Genomic DNA, 17,843 nt, shown 5'->3' with positions numbered 1-17,843 from the left:
GCTTGTATTATATACAGAAGAGCCTCTGGGGGTTAGGGGAGCCCAGTCCCTAGGCTGGAAAATTCAGGGTAAAGGACTGGGTATCCCAGCCATACCCTGTAACAGGTAGGGACTGAGGGATGCTGGGAGAACCTGGTGGCCAGGTCCATTTTGATATGTGAAATAGGTACCTCAGCCACAGATCCTGGGTCTGAAACACAACAGTAACAATACTGCATCTCTGAAAATTAATGGTTACTAAGAGCATGCAGCAGATAGGCCAGGCAAGACTGGAAAGTGCAAACACCAGTCATGCCAAATACTCTATAGTTTATATTTAGGGCAATGGACAAATACAGGTTTTGTACTCGGGCATTAGCATACAATTACGGTTACGAGTTAAGTGGTAAGACTTAGGCTACTACGTTCATACATAGCATTTTATCTTGCCCACTCAACAATGCTTCAGTCACCCAGAGAGTAGCAGCAGAGTAATGGCGTTTAATGTAGAGAGGACAAGCTCAGTGGCAAGACTGAGACCCTTTTAGACCCTCAGATCTACCGTGCACCTGCAGACCAGCTGAGACTGAAAGGCCAGGGTCCTTGAAGAATTTACCTTAGAGATCAATAAACATTTGAATGAAAGGAACCGCTCACAACAACTGTAATAGATGGGTGCTCTGAGGTTCAAAGAGTACAGAAGCACGAGAGCTGTTCAGATGGGAAGGGGAGCACTGTCTCAACAGGTCGAGAGGCACGTGCTAGTGCACCACACTCTAGTCATTAAATGGCTCTGTGTGTGTGTGTGTGTGTGTGTGTGTGTGTGTGTGTGTGCACATGCAGAGGTGTGTGTGTGTGTGCAAGACTCAGACTTTTCCCAGCAGAGAAGTGAAGAAGTGACCAGACAGCTGTGACATAAATGAAAGCAATTATGCAAAACACACGACTCCACCAGTGGTATCAGTCTGCCAACTTCCTGAGGCAAAGCCATCACTGAAGGAACTGAACGTGCTTCAGTAGGATGACCTGAAGCCAATGGCTGACCTATGGCACAGTAAGTGAACCGCTCAATACTTTAAAGTTCTATGAAAAGCTTACAGAGACATCAGCCCCCAGTCTGGTGTCAAAATAAAGGCACACTGATTCCTTTTCACTTCTCAGTATTATTTCCAATACCCTTTTATTTTAATTGTATAATTTAATTTATACAGACACATATTATTCTTTGAGAGGTGCACACATACACACAGTGTTTTTCAACTATCCCCCCTTCTTCCTTGACTCCTCCCAGATATCTCTCTCTCTCTCTCTCTCTCTCTCTCTCTCTCTCTCTCACACACACACACACACACACACCCACACACACACACACGCCACTCTCAATTCCATGTCCTCTCCTGTTTTACATATAAGCCACTGAGACCATTCAATGCTATCCACACAATTCTAAATACGGGGCCATCCAGCGGAGCATGGCCAACCTACCAGGGACCGACAAAGGAAACTGACACTCCTTTCCCAATCAGCCATTAACTGAGTTGACCACCAAGAACTATCCTACAAATTACTGTTAAAAGTGGAAGGGCAAGTTTCACATTTTGACATATGAAAGTATCTTCTTATTGCCTTCAAATGAGAATTGTTAACTTTTGCAGGACCACTGACAGAGCTTAGTGACCACGGTGCTCTAATATGCATGAGGCCCTAGGTTTAGTCATCATAGGGAAGAGGGGAGGGAGGGAACAAAGATGGAGGAGAGCATGGGAAAGAGGAGGGGATGGAAGGGAGAGGAAGGAGGGGACAGTGCATTTTAAATATCACATTTTATCACACAGCAGTTAAGCCGGAGCTGTGCTCCAACAGTATTATCTCTTCACATTTAATTGAACTGAGTTACGAAAGTATTTAAAGAGATAATTATTTTTTAATACAAACATCGTTATTGAAGGAAAAAACCCCTTCAATATATAAATATATATATATGTGTGTGTGCGAATATATATACATATATGTGTGTATATATATGTGTGTATATATATGTATATATATACATATATGTGTGTGTGTGTGTGTGTGTGTGTGTGTATTGAAGTGTGTTTACTAAGGACACCTTCATACAAGTCTACAATGAATATCAAGTACATTCCTCTCATACCTCCATGCCCTCCCCGTCCTGTGTTGGTCGCCTTCGTTTAATTAGTTTCTGACTACTTTGATGTCAAATGTCACATACTCCATATCTATACAATATCTAGGAGCCATAAGTCACACCACATACACACATCTGTCTTTCTGAGTCTGGCTTAATTTGCTTAACATGATTATCTCCAGTCTTGGACACAGCGCAACTTCATTCTTTATGGCTGAAAAAATTCACCGTGTGTCAACACATTTTATCTATTCCCCTGCTGATGGGCGCCTGGCTTTTTCTATAATTCAGCTATTGTATATGGTGCTGCAGTAAACACTGATGTACCGGTATGCTGGTGATAGGTTGACTTTGAATCCTGTAGGTAGGCACTCAGGAGTGGTATAGCTGGATCAATGGGTCATATGGGTTTTAGTGATTACAGGAACTGCCACACTGCTTTCTACATAGCTAAAATATTTTACATGCCCAGCAACAATGTTTAAGGGTTCCCATTTGTCCACCATTCTTGTCAGCATTTTTTATGTATCTTCTTAAGGTCACTACCATTCTGATGAGAGTGAGATCAAACCTCACTGTATTAACCAGCGTTTCTCTCCTGGTGAGATTGGAATTCTTTCTTTCATAAGATTATCAGTCATTTGTCTCTCATCTTTTGGGAAGTCTGTTCATTTCATTAGGCTTGTCTTATTGCTTGCCTAGCTGGTTTGTTTCAATTCTCTGTGTAGATGTCAATCCTCTGTCAGATGTACAGCTACTGAAGACGTTCTCCCATTCTCTAGATTCTACAGAAACATGAGGTCCTACTTCATCATTCTTTCCTTCCTGAGCACCTGAAGTCCTGCTGAGGGAGTCCTTGTCTACGTCTGCAGCTTTAAGCGTGCTCTCTATTTTTACCTCCAACAGTTTGGGGAACCAACTCTCACACTTACCTCTGGGACTCATTGCAAGTCGGGCTTGTCTTTGACGTTTGACTTTTTAGTAAATTGAAAACAACTACATTAAGTCGGAGCTGAGTTTTGCAGATCAAACTGTCCCATGGAAAGTTCGCCCTTTGAAGACATTTCTGTTCAAAGCTGTGCGTGTCCAAGTGTTGTTTGATGTCCTTTCATTTCAAGCCTGGCTCTGATTCTTATGCTATAAATTGTCTCTTGGAGGGAACAAATTTATGGATCTTGTTTGTTTGTTTAAATTCAATCTTCTGATCTGTGGCTTTCACTGGAAAACTAAGACCACTAATATTCCGTTATTGGAAATTGTGTATTGATTACTGTTTATTGATTTGAGTTTGGTGTTTTTATATTCCCTGTTTGTTTAATTAACCTTCTAGTATAGTTTCATCTTTCCTGTAGCCTCATGAAAGTGATTACCTTTCTCTTCAGTATGAAGAATTTAAGTATCTTTGCAGAGATGACTTAATAATCGTGAAGTCCTTCAGAGGCTATTCTTACTGTGGAAGCTGTTTCTCCTTCCATCATGATTGGATAGTTTTGTTGGGTATAGTAGTTTGGGTTGGGAGTTACTATTCTTTCAGAGCTGGAAATACATCATTCCAAGTCCTCATTTTTTTAAAGTTCCTGTTGAAAACAATGCACTCTTTCTTATGTGTATTCAGTATTAATTCTAATACGGAATGGGAAGATTCTGTCTCACTATTGTTTATCTGGTACTCTAGATGCCTCCTGTACCTTGTAGATTTGTCGTAGATTTGAGGAAGCTTCTGCTATGAGTTTTGACATGTTTTCTATAGTTTAAACATAAAATTCTCTCTTCCTCCTAGGACCATAATTCACAGATTCGGCTTTTTGGTACTGCACTGCAGATCTCATGTTCTATTCATACTTTATACATTCATCTGTCACTGCCCGAATGCCTTATCTCCAGGCCCTGATTTTGTTTTCCCCATGCTCAGTCTGCTAAAGGCTTTATGCTGAGCTTTTCTTTTGGTTTCCCCACACTACTTCCACTTCTTCAATGAATTTCAGTTTCATATTTTGGACTGACTCCTTTATTTCCTTCATTCAGCTGTTTGTATTCTTTTGAAATTCATTCAGTTTATTTCTGTCTTTTAATTTCTTTCGACATACTTAAAAATCATACCTTCAAATTCTTCGTCAGGATTGTACCTAATTTGCTCTCAATGGAGCCAGTGCTGTAGGGGTATAAATTTGGGGTGTGTGTGTGTGTGTGTGTGTGTGTGTGTGTGTGTGTGTGTGTGTGTGCTCTATGCAGACATGAGTGTGGAAGCATATATATCAGGGACACACGTGTGAAGGTCTGAGGAAAACATTCAAGAGATGGTCCTCACCTTCTACCTCGTGTTGAGAATGGGTCTCTTGTAGTCTTCTATGGCCTCACATGTACTTCAGGCTGGGAACCCTCCTGCTTCCAGAGGATGCTCCTGCCTTGGTTTCCATCTCACCAAAGAAACATAGACTACAGATGCACAGGACTATATCCAGCTTTTCACGTGGCCTACAGAGACCAGAACTCAGGTCGTGTGGCTTGCACAATGGGTATGCTTACCCTCTGAGGCATCTTCAGAGGCCCAGAATTAAGTTTTTGAAGCAGTCATCTAACTTGGTTCGAGTTTTTTGGTTTTTGTGTGTGTGTGTGTCGTCACCTGCTTTTCTCTGTGGTTAGGTAATCTGTTGAGTCTTTCTCTTTCTTCTTTTTCTTTTTTTTTTGATCACTCTATTCTTTCAGTGGAACAGAGACTATGTTATTGTGATTTTTCTCTGCTGAGCTGGTGATTGTAGTGCCAGGTTCAATCCCCAGTACTACCCTGAGAATAGAACACTATCTCATTATCAAAAAGTTGGCTCACTGTGTAAAGCAGGACAGAGCAGGTCTGGTTAATACAGCTGGGTATTATACAAATGCTGAACACATGTGATATGGAGGAACCGACGGGGATAGAACTTGAGGATCACTTCCTGCCCGCTCGTGCTTCCAGTCTTGACTATGCCTTTTAACCTGCCTCTCACATACATGACACGCCTCTAGGCAGCCCTTGTGAAATCTGGTCACAAATGTTGTGACAACTGTACTTGGTCCTCTATAGTCCAGTTTCAAATGCTGCCTCCACCACTGGGTAGTCCTTCATGAAGTCAGGAGTTCCACTTGCTATCTGTGCCTGTGTCCATAATAGGTTCTGGGTCTGGCCAGATTCTAAGAAGAAGTCCTTGTAGTTTAAAGGAATAATGTTGGTCACGTATCATGGTCCCATAACACTTGCTCAGGTCCCAAAAAGTTAGCTCTTGGCAGGCCTGGGGCAGCCAAAATGCTTGCTCTACTGGCTCTTTTTAAAATGGCGTCTCTGCTACTCCCAGTGACTGCCAAGGAGAGAGGGTTTCTTAGCATCCCTTCTGTCTGCCACACGCAACTTTTCACACCTTTCTCCACCCAGCCTCTCTCTACCCCTCTTTAAAACGTCTCCTCCTTATAGCCAACAGGAGTCTCTATTATGCTGTAGCTTTAATCATTGCCTTCCCTCAGGAGGGAGGAGCTTTTTAAACTATGCCACTCCCTCACTAAAGGACCCTGGATTTCCCCTCTGTTCTCTCTTGTAACGCTTCCTGTTTTGCTTTGCTAGACAAGAGATTCTTTTTCAGGTCTCACCTCGCCTCTCTGATAGCTGTCATTCAACCTTCTCTCTTCTGAGGGTTCTCCACCAGTCTCCTGTCTGTGACCGCTGCCTGTTGTGTTCTTCCCCTCAGGAGGAGGGGAGCTCATGACTTTCGATTGGAATCCTGCCCTCCGTGCCAAGCCTGTTCTGCTCTGTGCATCTCTCTGTGGTCTTTCACTTGCAGTTTAGAATCGTCACTGAACCTCCTGTCCCTATCCACCCAACAGTCTTTGCTTCACCATTCCCCCCTTTTCGATACCACCTGGCCTTATATATATTTTTTTTAAGTTTTTCCTGTCGCCTCTATTTTCATTTTCTAGCTTTTAATTTCTCTCTTTTGTTAATTCCGTGTAGTGTTTGGGACTGAGCCCAGGACTTGAACATGCTAGGCAATCACTCTGCTCCTGAACTACATCTCCAGTCAACCTTTTCCTTTCAGCCTTGTACCTCAGTGTGCATATCTTAGCGATCAATGCTCAGGTTGCAAGAAGTCTAAGTAGCTACTTCCTCTCTTCAACGTCTTCAAAAATAAAACTTTTAAGAGTTCAATTGTTTCATGTTTTCTTGTTTCCTAGTTCTAGTCATTGTGTAATCTTCTGAGTTTCTTACAGTTTTTTTTCCATTCCCTTATCCTCAAAGCAGTAGACGTCCACCCACTCAGAATCTCTACCTGCTCAGGCTCTCTTAGTCTTTTCTGTTTACATATTAGTTGAAGTCCTTCTTCTAGACAGAGTTAATCTGACAAGTATTTGTGAACAATGTACAATGTGTCAGGCATCTGCCAGGAAATTACTGCCAGAGTAAACTGCTTTCTGTCCTCACAGAGCTAATATTTTAGCAAGAGAAATGTACACCGGGCAATGGAAAAGAAGGCAGATATCAGGAAAGAAGAAACGGAGGGAGTGCGGGAGGACTAAGTCATTTAGTTAGCCCCATGAAGAATATAAGGAAGCAGAAAGGAGTACCAGCAAGCTCACAGGCAGATCTAGCCTGACAGCAAGTTGCCAGAAGGCTAGCATCCAAGATGGCCGTTCCTGATTGTTATTCAGTCTTCCACCTCAGAACAGGGGCTCTGAACAAACGGAGAGCTTCTCTCTTCCGCACTGAGCATCACATCTGGCCTAGGCTGCCAACAGCAGCAATTTCCTAGAGCAAACGCTTCCCTCGATCATTGATCTACCAACAGTCTCAACATGTTTCTAACTCATTTATGATTTCTCACAGATTCAGCTTTCTGACCCATTACAGAATATGCTCAGTGAAAGCGCTGTGATCAAAGTGACCACGGCTGGCACCAGACCTGTCAAATCAAAGAGGCAAAGTCAACCTGTAAGTGTGAGCAGTGAATCCTTAGATAAGCATGTATCGTTATTCTCAGCATTTTACTTTAGCATAAAACACATGAATGGGCACCATATTCTACACTACTGCTGTTAGAGCAAAGCCTTTGCTCTGATAATGAGACTAACTGAAATTTTATGCATTACTTTCTACATAGCCAAATACACGTAAGTCGTCTGTGGTGTTAAGCTTGGGTTTCTTATAGTGTACCAAGGACTTAGATGCTGAGCAACCTGATGACGGACTGTGTCCATCTTCTCAGGATCCTTTCCATATCTTAGACAGCCGTTTGGCCAATGTTCTCCAGTGACTCCGTTTCATGGACTCTTTCCAAAACAGACAACTTGATATGAAAAAAGCTCTTTTCTATAATTTATGAGTTTCATAAAAATTAATCAAGTCATAAAAGAAAAATAACAATGAAATGTGGCTTGGAAATACAAGGCCATACAGCTCCAGAGCTCGATGGACAGAAACACACTGGCCGTCCAAGGGCTGTGGACCCAGACAAGGACTGGAAAGCAACATGAAGTAGGGACTGCTCAATAAAGGCTTTATGTAGGGAAGGGAGAGGTGTGTCTACTTCCTTACAGTGTCAAGAAAACAGCACCTTCCTATAGAAAAACACTGTCTACTCTTCTAAGGACAAGGGAACAAATTTTCAAAGCCACTGGGGTAAAAGTTCGGAAACAGGAAGGGGTTTAATCTCATATTTGTATCACTTGCAGCTGCTGAGTGAGCAGGTTTCCTGTCCAGTTCCCCAATCTATGCAGCACAGTCCGTGTGGATGGGGTCACTGCCAGTGCTCCCGAGATCTTTACTGTTTTCATGAACACTGACAGGAAACTGAGAGGTTCTTGGGGGGTCCCCAGTCAGTCATCATGTAAACTGAAAATATCAAGTTTTTCCCACTTAATATAATAGGTATACTTCATCCAAGTCAACGAGAGGTTGAAATATTATGAAAATTAATATTTGTGATTCTTGATGTCATTAAGTAAATTGAATAGCAAGGATGAGGAGAGCATTGTGGGAATGGCAGAGTCAAAACTTGTCTCCCTAAAAAGTTAGGTAAAACACATGTTGCAGGTACGAGCTTCCAGTTCCCGTGGGTCCTTTGGTTATCCTTTTTTTAAGTTCTATATTCTATTTGGCTCTTTGGGCATATTCTAAAAGTATTTCAACAGATTACAGGAAGATGAAATATGTTTCCATGTAATCAGAGAACTAGTCAAACACTATCTTTAGAAAGTCGAAATTAACAAGAAGCACCCAGACACAATAGGTACAAACACACAATTGCTTTTAACATGCAAATTATATTTAAATAAAAGGCATCTCAGAAGAGTTTAATCAACTCAGGACTTAAATTTAATATAAATTCATAAGGTGTTATGTTACTGTACTTAGAGGGAGCTGTGCTAGGTTAAGTCAGTTGACCTGACAAGAACACACATGCCGAGTGTGAGGACAGACCTGACAAGGTGAACTGGCTCAGACATATGTAGACCTTTTGCATACCTGACTTGAAGATTCTTCCTAAATGTTAGCTCAGGGGTGTTAACTTCATGAAAATGCAGTAATTAGATAAAACCTAAAATCTTTTATGTCTCACAATATGAAACTCTAAACTCTCAAGCGATTAGGTGTACAGTTCAAATCTCCACTGGATTGCTATTTTCTTTGTACAAAGTTCATTAGGAAGCACCATGACACCCTACAATTACAAGTGGGTGACAGAAGTAGACATTATACCAGGACATGACATTTTCCCAGAGAACACAGCACATGGTTTATGTATAATGGTGTCTGAAGTTTAATATTCTTCTCAGTCAATAATTAGATATACCCTTGTAAATTTTGATAATGAATTGTCACTACATTAAAGACACAGGCATAGTGGTCAGTTAATTAAATGTGTGTGTGTGTGTGTGTGTGTGTCCAAAAATAAAATGATTCCAAATGAAAGCCCTTACTTTGTGTTATTAATTTTTACTTGGCATATAGTATTAATAATAGAAATAGTTTCTACTGCCAATAGGTTATAATTAAGTAAAATTATTGTAAGATAATTACACTGGCAGAAACAAGCTGCCATCCACTGCCGAGCACATAACTGAGCTGTGCTCAGTATGATGAAGATGGTAATTGTAAGGCATTATCGTAATAGAATGAGATTTTAGACATCCTGGAGGCTGATTTTGTTTTCGTATATAGCAGGTATGGGAGCAGTGGTGCACAGTAGACCGCAGACGATAGTCTACCAAGATGAAAGCTATCATCCCTCTGCATACATATATAAATACATGTTCCTCCAGCATCTTCAACAAGTGCCCCTGGTCAAACTAGACAACCCCATGCACAAGAATCTAAAGAGATCCACACTTAACACCCTACACAAAACTCAAATCCAAACAGATCGAAGACCTCAACATAAAACCAGATACACTGAGTCTAGGAGGAGAGAATTTGGGGAAAGCCTTGAACTCATTAGTACAGGAAAAGACTTTCTCAAAAGGTCACCATTACTGCAAGCACTAAGGTCAACAATCAATAAGCAGGACTTTGTGAAACTTGAGAAGCTTCTGCCTGGCAAGGGGCAACGTCGTTCAAAGTGGTACCTTCAGAATAGGAAAAGATTTTTAGCAACTCTAGTAAAGTTTTGGCTAATCTCCAAATTATATTAATATTAAAAAACTATATACCAAGAAAACAAATAACTCAATTTAAAAAAAAAAATTGGTACTGATCTAAAGAGAGAATTCTCAAATGAGGAAAGTCGAATGGCTGAGAAACACTTAAAGAAATGGTCACGATCCTTAGCCACCAGGGAAATGCAAATCAAAATGACTCTGAGAGTCCACCTTACACCTGTCAGAATGGCCAAGGTCAAAAACACAAGTGACAGCTCATGCTGGCGAGGATGTGGGGTCAGAGAGAACACTCATCTGCTGTTGCTGGGAATTCAGACTTGTCCAAGCACTGTGGAAATCAGAAAGGAGGTTCCTTTGGAAGCTAGGAATCTATCTACCTCAAGATCCACCTATATTACTCTTGGGCATGTACCCAAAGGACGGTTCACTCTAGCAGAGAGACACTGGTTCAACCATGTTCACTGCTGCTCGATTCACAATAGACAGAAGTTGAAAACAACCTAGATATCTGTCAACACAATAAAGGAAATAGAAATGTGGTACATTTACAGAATGAAGTATTACTCAGCTATTAAAAAAAATGAAATGAAATTTTCAGGTAGATGGATGGAACTAGAAAAAACTCATCCCAAGTGAGGTAACCCAAACCCAGAAAGACAAATAAATGCATGTGTTTGTTTAAATGTGGATATTGGCTGTTAAATCCATGATAACCAAGCCACAATACACAAAACCACATACACCAGGGATAGAGGATGGGGAGAGGGAAGAGACAGATCTCCCTAGAAAAGAGAAATAAAACCGATGGTTATGGGTGGATGGAGGGGATCAAGGGGAGAGGGCAATGGAAGAGGAGGTTGAGGAAGGAAATCAAGGAGAGACAACTAAAATTAAGAGCCATCTGAAGAGTACTGTGGAATCCTAGCACAACAGAAGCTGCCTGAAATATATACATGAAATATATCTACAAAGGTGATCTCAGTGAAATTGCAAAATAACAGGGAAGACAAAGGCACAACCGGACATCTCTTGTCATCCAATAAATCTTCCAGGCAACATTAGGTTACATCTGATTGACAGACGACGGTCCAGAGGGTCCCATGGGAAATCCCCAAACAACCAGGCTGTCGGCAACAATACAGTCTCCACAAACTTGATAACAGACCCCATTGCTGAAAACAATGTCTATACCGCTTACCCAACATGCAGGAGAAACAAACTACTCTACAGGAGCGCTGCAATCCCAGCTGCAATGGCCAACAGAAAATGGACTCAATGACAGCATCTTTGGAGGTCCCACCTCTCAAAGTGTCAGGTCGGGGCTCTTCCTTTTATATCTATTTATTTTATCTGATTGCTTTTTATTTTTGTTTTATATTTTTTTCCTTTATTTTTACCCTAAAAGTCCCTGCTATATATTTTATCACTTCCAGTTCGGAGATTGTAATGGGATTCCTAAGGGTGCAAATGACTGGGTCTCCCTCGGGCGTCACCAGATGACTTCCTGTGGCAGTCAGTGGGAACTGGGACTGCATCCCCATCAACATCAGATGAGCGTTTCCTCTAACTTCCACATCCTTGCCCACATATGAACAAAGTGCAGAGAGTGAAAGGCTTTGAAGCTCTCAGTCCTGAGTGGGATGTTTCCATCAAACCTATTCCCTCAGGGCTCAGGGATCTATGTGGGAAGAGGAGGCACCACGATTGTAAGAGGCAGAGAGGCTGGAAGACATCGAGGAGAAAGGCCTTCCAACCACAGCAGGACGGAAGCACACGTGAACTCACAAAGTCTGGCAGAGTGCACACAGCCTGTGACAGGATCAAGCCAAGCAGGTTCCGGCATAGAGGGTGGACATGCTGACACGATCTCCACCCCTAACCAAGAAGCTATCTGCAACGGACAGCCACTTGCAAAGGGAAAATTAGTCTTCAGTAGAGTCTCAAGTGATCACCACACCTCAGGGCAGGCCCATACCCGGGAGTAGTTGGCCAACACAGCACAAGCTCAATGGTATTTTGTAAAACTTTGATCTTACTTGCTTTGTTTGGGTTAGGCTTGAGACTCCTTAAGGCACTCCCTCTTGGAACTAGCCACCCTGAAGAGGACTGTGTAAACACTGGCAAATGATTGTCCCCAACTAAACCCTGAGCCACAGATATCTGCAATTTCCAGCCGTGGGAGCAAATCTGCCAAGACATTTGGGCCTGCCAAGCTTGTTCCCAATCTCTCCCCTAAGTGGGAACTGGCCAGCAATTCTCCAGAGCCCTGAGAAGCATGATACATTGTATTCACCATGATACACTGGAGATGACTTTTGTTTTCTTGTTGTTTTTAAGGAAACAGATTGCTAAGTTGTGACTATTAGTCATAGTTCCTACAATAGGTGATAGAGTTTCCTGGAGAATGAGGAATGTTGGGAGAACACTGTCTTTGAGTAGATGCCACCAGCAGGTAGTAAATTATGACCATAAGGGACTGAAGACAAAAGAGCTAGAAGACTGCAGTCACTCAAGGAGAGTATAAAAGGTAGCTAAGGGCCAGAGAGTGAAGGAGATAGAGCAACTAAGGACCACGGTGATGGGAGGAACCAGAGGTCAGGGAGAAGGTAACATAGAGGACTTTCTACATTCACAAAGTACTAGAAATGAACAAAGGTGAAGTCAAAGTAAATTATGAGGTCATAACACAGAATAAAAGAGAATATGATTATGTAGCACACTGGGATCCAAAAGGAAAGCACACATGTGGAAAACCAAAGGATGGCAAATGAGAATGGGGGAGGGGTCAAGAAGGGGTCATCTAACCAGCAAGGGCAAGGGCAATATTGCACCTCCCCCTCCTTTTAAAAAGAAATGGGTGGATCGGGAGGAAAGAGAAAAGGGGCTAAGAGGGTAAGAGGTATGAGAGGATTATTGTCAATAAATGCCTTACTCAAAATTAAAACAACTTTCAGGTAAATCTGTAATGGTAGTTTAAATAAATTTATCTCAAACTAAAATCATTTGCCATGGTTCGAATGTCCTTGAATAAAGTAAGTAAACAGGGTTGAACGCTGAAGTCCTGAAGATCTGCCTGGGCAATCAGGGCTTCTCCCTCATGAATGGACTGACTAGTATCAGAGGAATGGGCTCATTATTAGAAAGCAGTTTCTGATAAAAAGATGCATTGGACACCACAACCACTTGTGACTCCACCTTCCACCATGGGATGACTGACTCAGCAGGATGGAAAGACTGACTCAGCAAGATAGAAAGATTGACTCAGCAGGATGGGATGACTCAGCAGGACAGGATGACTCAGCACAAGGCCACCCTAAGGCCCAGCAACTCTGCCTTGGACTTTCCAATCTCCACAGCATGAACCATTTAAATGTATGGTTATTAAAATTCAGCCAGTCTAGTTTTCTGTTGCAACATCATAAATGAAGTAAAACAAAGCGTTTACTTGAAATTTTTCCATCCTCCGGTTCATGAAGTTATTATTACATGACTTCGATTCTTAGTGATATTTCAGAAAATCCACCTTTCTATAGAGAAGCTGCCTTTACAAATGGTTACACTGTTTGATGAGGAGGTTAATTCCTGTTTTCCCTGAATCAATGACTTCAAGTCACCTGCCTTACATGCACACTAGTGTGGTTGGAGATGCCAAACTTTCTATTAGGGGTCTTTACAGTCAGTTTCTTAGAAAATAGAGTGTAGGGGAAACAGAAAGAAAAAACTTCCTGAATTCCATCATTCCTTGGGACAATTTATTCAAGTTCCTACATTGTAATTCTTATGTATTTGCTGTCTGTTACAAAATCTATGAATCCCAGCACTAATCAGTTCACAAAGCCTTGGGAATTAACCGTTACGCACAGCAGGTTACTGATGTCACTGAAGTAAATTATGTTAGGTCACAGTGACAATTAACAACACCAACAACACGATCAATTCATTTGCATGCATTATTTAAATTCACACAAGAACTCTTCTTCCTTCCTTTGCATTATCTACTCTCTAAAGACTCTAGAATGTATTTCCTAATGGGTCACATACTATTAATACTGCATATAACAAACAGGTTACCTGTACCAAACTGTATATAGTAAGAATAGTATTTTTCACCCTCTGGGTGTCATCTTCCCCACTGTGAATGTTTGTTTTATTTATATGAATAATTTAGTATGTCCAAAAACATTCTAGAAGATTTACAAAGAATACAAAAGACTCTCGGTAACCCAATTCTAGCACTTTCCGTTTAAAGACTCAGAATGACCATTTAACTCTTAAGGCCAGCAAAGTCAAGCTGTCGAGTCCTACCCTAAAGGCCACTGGCATTCTTAGTTCTCTTGGCAATTTTAGGATATTAATAACTAAGGTAATTTGTAGATGCCAAGTTAAAAACCAAATTTTAAAGAAACAACAAAAAATCGTAGGTGTGGTCATGATGTTCTCACATACAGAGACAGGAACGGAACACGACAATGGAATTACAGACATGGCTGCAGTGACCTGTGGAAGGACGTACGTATTCTTCTTTGAAGAGAAACCACGGATGAAAACATTGCCTAAATAGGAGCTGGTGAGAGCATCTTTTACCAGAGCCTTAAACATCCCACTGTGCTAATACGTGAGTGGAACCCTGCCTCCTTCACTGGAACAACTGTGCATCTAGGTTTCTCCCTCTGATCCGCTGAGACATGAGCTTGCCTCAAACCCACCACAACATGTAACCAAAGAGGGGTGCAAGGACCTGTCACAGTCAGCTGTGGAAGTGCTTAGGATCCGTAGGGCCAGCAAAGCCAAAGACCCTCCCAGGTCAAAACGGAAATAGGAAAAAAGTTACTATGACTATTCCCAAAGCCAAGGGGGCTTACCATTGTATGGTAATTAAGAAGCAGACAGCTAGCCTCAGAGGCATTCAGGCATTATTTCTTTAAAAACAAAGAAAATATTTCATACTTGATGTTTCTTCCCATGCCATTATCCAGTAAAATATTTAATAACCTTAGCGGAGTTTCTAAGCATCCATGTAACTAAAAAACCCCAATTTCTTGTTCTAAGGTCTGAGCTGGGTAAGGTTGAACACCGTGGGCTTGGTGAGAGCTTCGTCACAACCTCAACCTCACTGGCACCATGAACTGTCTTCAATGGTGCTGCACTTATTTTCCATAGTTTTAGTAAATCACACTCAAGCTAAAAATCATAAATTGCCTTTAAAATTTTTTTTACTCTTCACTGTGTAAGAGCTAACAATAAGTTTTTCAGTGAAAAATTAAAATTAAGTTATATTGTAAGGAGACACCTCGTGCCTAGGTTCATGGGCAGTAACTGTGTACACTCACTCACTAAACACGGAAGCCTGGGAGAGCGCCAATGCAAACAGCTATGCTTCTTTAGAAGTCGGAGGCAGCCACCCATTATCCTGGCTTTTGTTTAATAAACAGCTTGACTGTAAGCTTCCGTGTCCACCAACAGAGCTGTGGCCTGACCAGCACCGTGGCAGTCATCCTACGAAAATATAAGAGAAGAAACTGTGGCCTCCCACTAATTAAACTCCTTCTTTAGAATAATTTGCATCTGGGATTAAGGAAAATCAAGTTACTTCATGAAAGGTTACTGCAGAAACCTGACAACGGTACCAGAAAGACAAGGAAATGCTTAGGTCATGAGCTATATATTGCCTATCACTTGACTCCCGTTTATAAAAATGTTACAATCATAAATGCAGAAATCACTGTGCCAATTTGGTTCTGAGCACGGAATATGACATTCATGGAAGAAAAATATAATTGATTAATAACTGATTTAGTGAAAAGCTTCCTTAAAATATGTGTTGCACAGAGGTCAAGCACAAAGACAAAATGGCGCGGGAAGTGATAAGGAATCATAGTTACCTTGGCTCCTGTGCACTCAGTTGTATTATATTTTTTTTGGGCAGAGAATCTTGTGAACTTTGCTTCGTATCCTGTTTTAAAAAAAAAAAAGCATAGTGTTTTTAAATTTTACTTTTTAAAACTAATCATCAAAATTAGCTACCCAATGCTATCTGGCAAAAATTTTAAAAAGGGCACAACAGAGGACAAATAATTCTCTTTCAAAATACACGAAGCATGCTAAAAGTCAAAGCAGATAATCTAATGTGGTGAGAAAGAGAGAGAGATAGAGATAGAGAGAGAGAGAAAGAGACAGAGAGAGAGAAATGAGAGACAGAGAGAGACAGAGACAGAGAGAGACAGGGAGTGAGAGACAGAGATAGAGAGAGACAGGGAGTGAGAGACAGAGATAGAGAGACAGGGAATGAGAGACAGAAACAGAGAGACAGTGACAGAGAGAGACAGGGAGTGAGAGAGACAGAGAGTGAGAGACAGAGACAGAGAGAGTCAGGGAGTGAGAGACAGAGAGTGAGAAAGAGACAGAGAGAGAGAGTATCAGATTCAAGCACATCATGCGTTACTGGGTTCGAGCCCACAGTGGCACAATGAGCTGCTCCATTTTGTAACCAAATAACTCTGTGTGCTAGAGACCGTCTCCAGAAAGCTTTGCACCCCATATCTCACAGCCTTAGGAAATATACATTCACTTCTGTGTTTTCACTTTAAAATGAAAATTTGTAATCATGACTCGATTACAAGCATCCATCTGAGAAAAGTGAAGCCGCATCTCTGACTCCAAATGTGTAATTTCAAATTGCACATAAAATTCCAAATCCCAACATTCATAAAGACACTAATGATAACTGAGTTACAATCTTAGATATCCAAGGTGTCAGGAGGACGCGTAGAGGGTGCTGATCAGCCTCCTGCATTCTCTTCCTGCATTGAGGAACGGCACGTCCCTTTCCGTGCAATTCCTGCTCTATTAGCTCTACTGCTCACAAGAGCACAAGTCAAGGCAGGTACTACCTCCTACGTTACAGAAAAATGAAAAGGAACTGGAAAAACCGTCAGTGGTTCTCAACTTATGGGTCACAACCCTTTTGGGCCAACCCCTTTTATAGAAGTTGCATAAGATCATTGGAAAATGCAGATGTTTACATTATGATTCACGACAGTAGCAAAATTATACTCCTGTAGCAGCAATGAAAATTAATTTTATGGCTGGGGGTCAACACAGTGTGAGGATATTAAAGGGTCGCAGCATCAGGAAGGTTGAGAACCGCTCTCCCGATTTTAATCTCTGCTCCGTCATTGCCCAATGTCTCAGCGCTGCCCACCGAGCGCAGTGGACCTATCCTGCCACCAGAAGGACCATTAAAATCAGTTTTAGCCAAAGCAGATCAGGGGCTTAACAAAATTCAAATATCAAGAGCTTTCCAATTAAAGGCTTCAGGGTCACCGATCCTAGCACCCAGAAGCTTCACGAGATGCTCTAAAGCCCGTCTATTTTACCTGCTCTGAAATAAATTCAGAGATTTGGGCAGAACGAATTACGTACAGAAATCAGATGCAAACACACTTCTAGGAAAGAGATGGTTGGATATGCAGACAACTTGTATAGAGTGATGACAAACTCTTAACCAATGGAGAAAACAGTTCTTATACTTTAGTATTCCCTTAATGGAACTTCTCATCTCTTTTTTCAATCCAAGAAGAAAATTGCATGGTGTTTACGACTGCAGACGGGATCAACTAACCATCTCTAAGAAGGCTTTGGAAGGATCTGACTGGTAGAGCTTTTTGTCCTTTAAAATGAGAAGAAATGCAGAATCTCCGATTATCTTCTCCAGAGAATTTAATGACTGAAAGAGTCTGTAAAGAAAAAAAAATGGTATTTGATAACTCAAAGATTTGCATATATTTTTATTTATAAGACAATGGACAAGCCAGCAACATTTTCATCTCACGGTCACAGGGCTAAGTGCATAAAGATCCTCTAACGAGCCAGCTCTGCTTTCCCCTGGACTAACTTACTGAAGGTGCTTACCGTTCTTACAAACACATACCAACTAAGAAATCTCACAGTGACCGCCCCCAACGCTACCAAGGAACATGCTCAAAACGATGATTTACGTCTTCACCCCAGGAAAAAACCTGAGTGTTAACAACAGCAAAAGGAAATACGCTATTAACTCTACATTATCAAGAACACCCAATCTGTATGGAGA

The 17,843-nt window shown here is 41.4% G+C and overlaps 1 protein-coding gene across 1 annotated transcript in view; it reads right to left on the bottom strand.

Annotated features, from left to right (window-relative positions):
* The window catches only part of Man2a1 (mannosidase alpha class 2A member 1), a 163,574-nt gene that overhangs the window by 59,380 nt on the left and 86,351 nt on the right, over positions 1 to 17,843 (bottom strand). Inside the window, exons 11-12 of the mRNA XM_032901717.1 lie at positions 17,373 to 17,487; positions 15,634 to 15,704 (exon numbers count right to left, since the gene is read on the bottom strand). Of these exons, the coding sequence (XP_032757608.1) occupies positions 15,634 to 15,704; positions 17,373 to 17,487 (186 nt within the window). The remainder of the gene's footprint in view (positions 1 to 15,633; positions 15,705 to 17,372; positions 17,488 to 17,843) is intronic.

This window comes from Rattus rattus, chromosome 4, assembly GCF_011064425.1.
Source record: "Rattus rattus isolate New Zealand chromosome 4, Rrattus_CSIRO_v1, whole genome shotgun sequence".
NCBI classification, from domain to species: Eukaryota; Metazoa; Chordata; class Mammalia; order Rodentia; family Muridae; genus Rattus; species Rattus rattus.
Note: the sequence above shows the minus strand (reverse complement) of the source record. Positions and strands in the feature narration are given on the sequence as shown.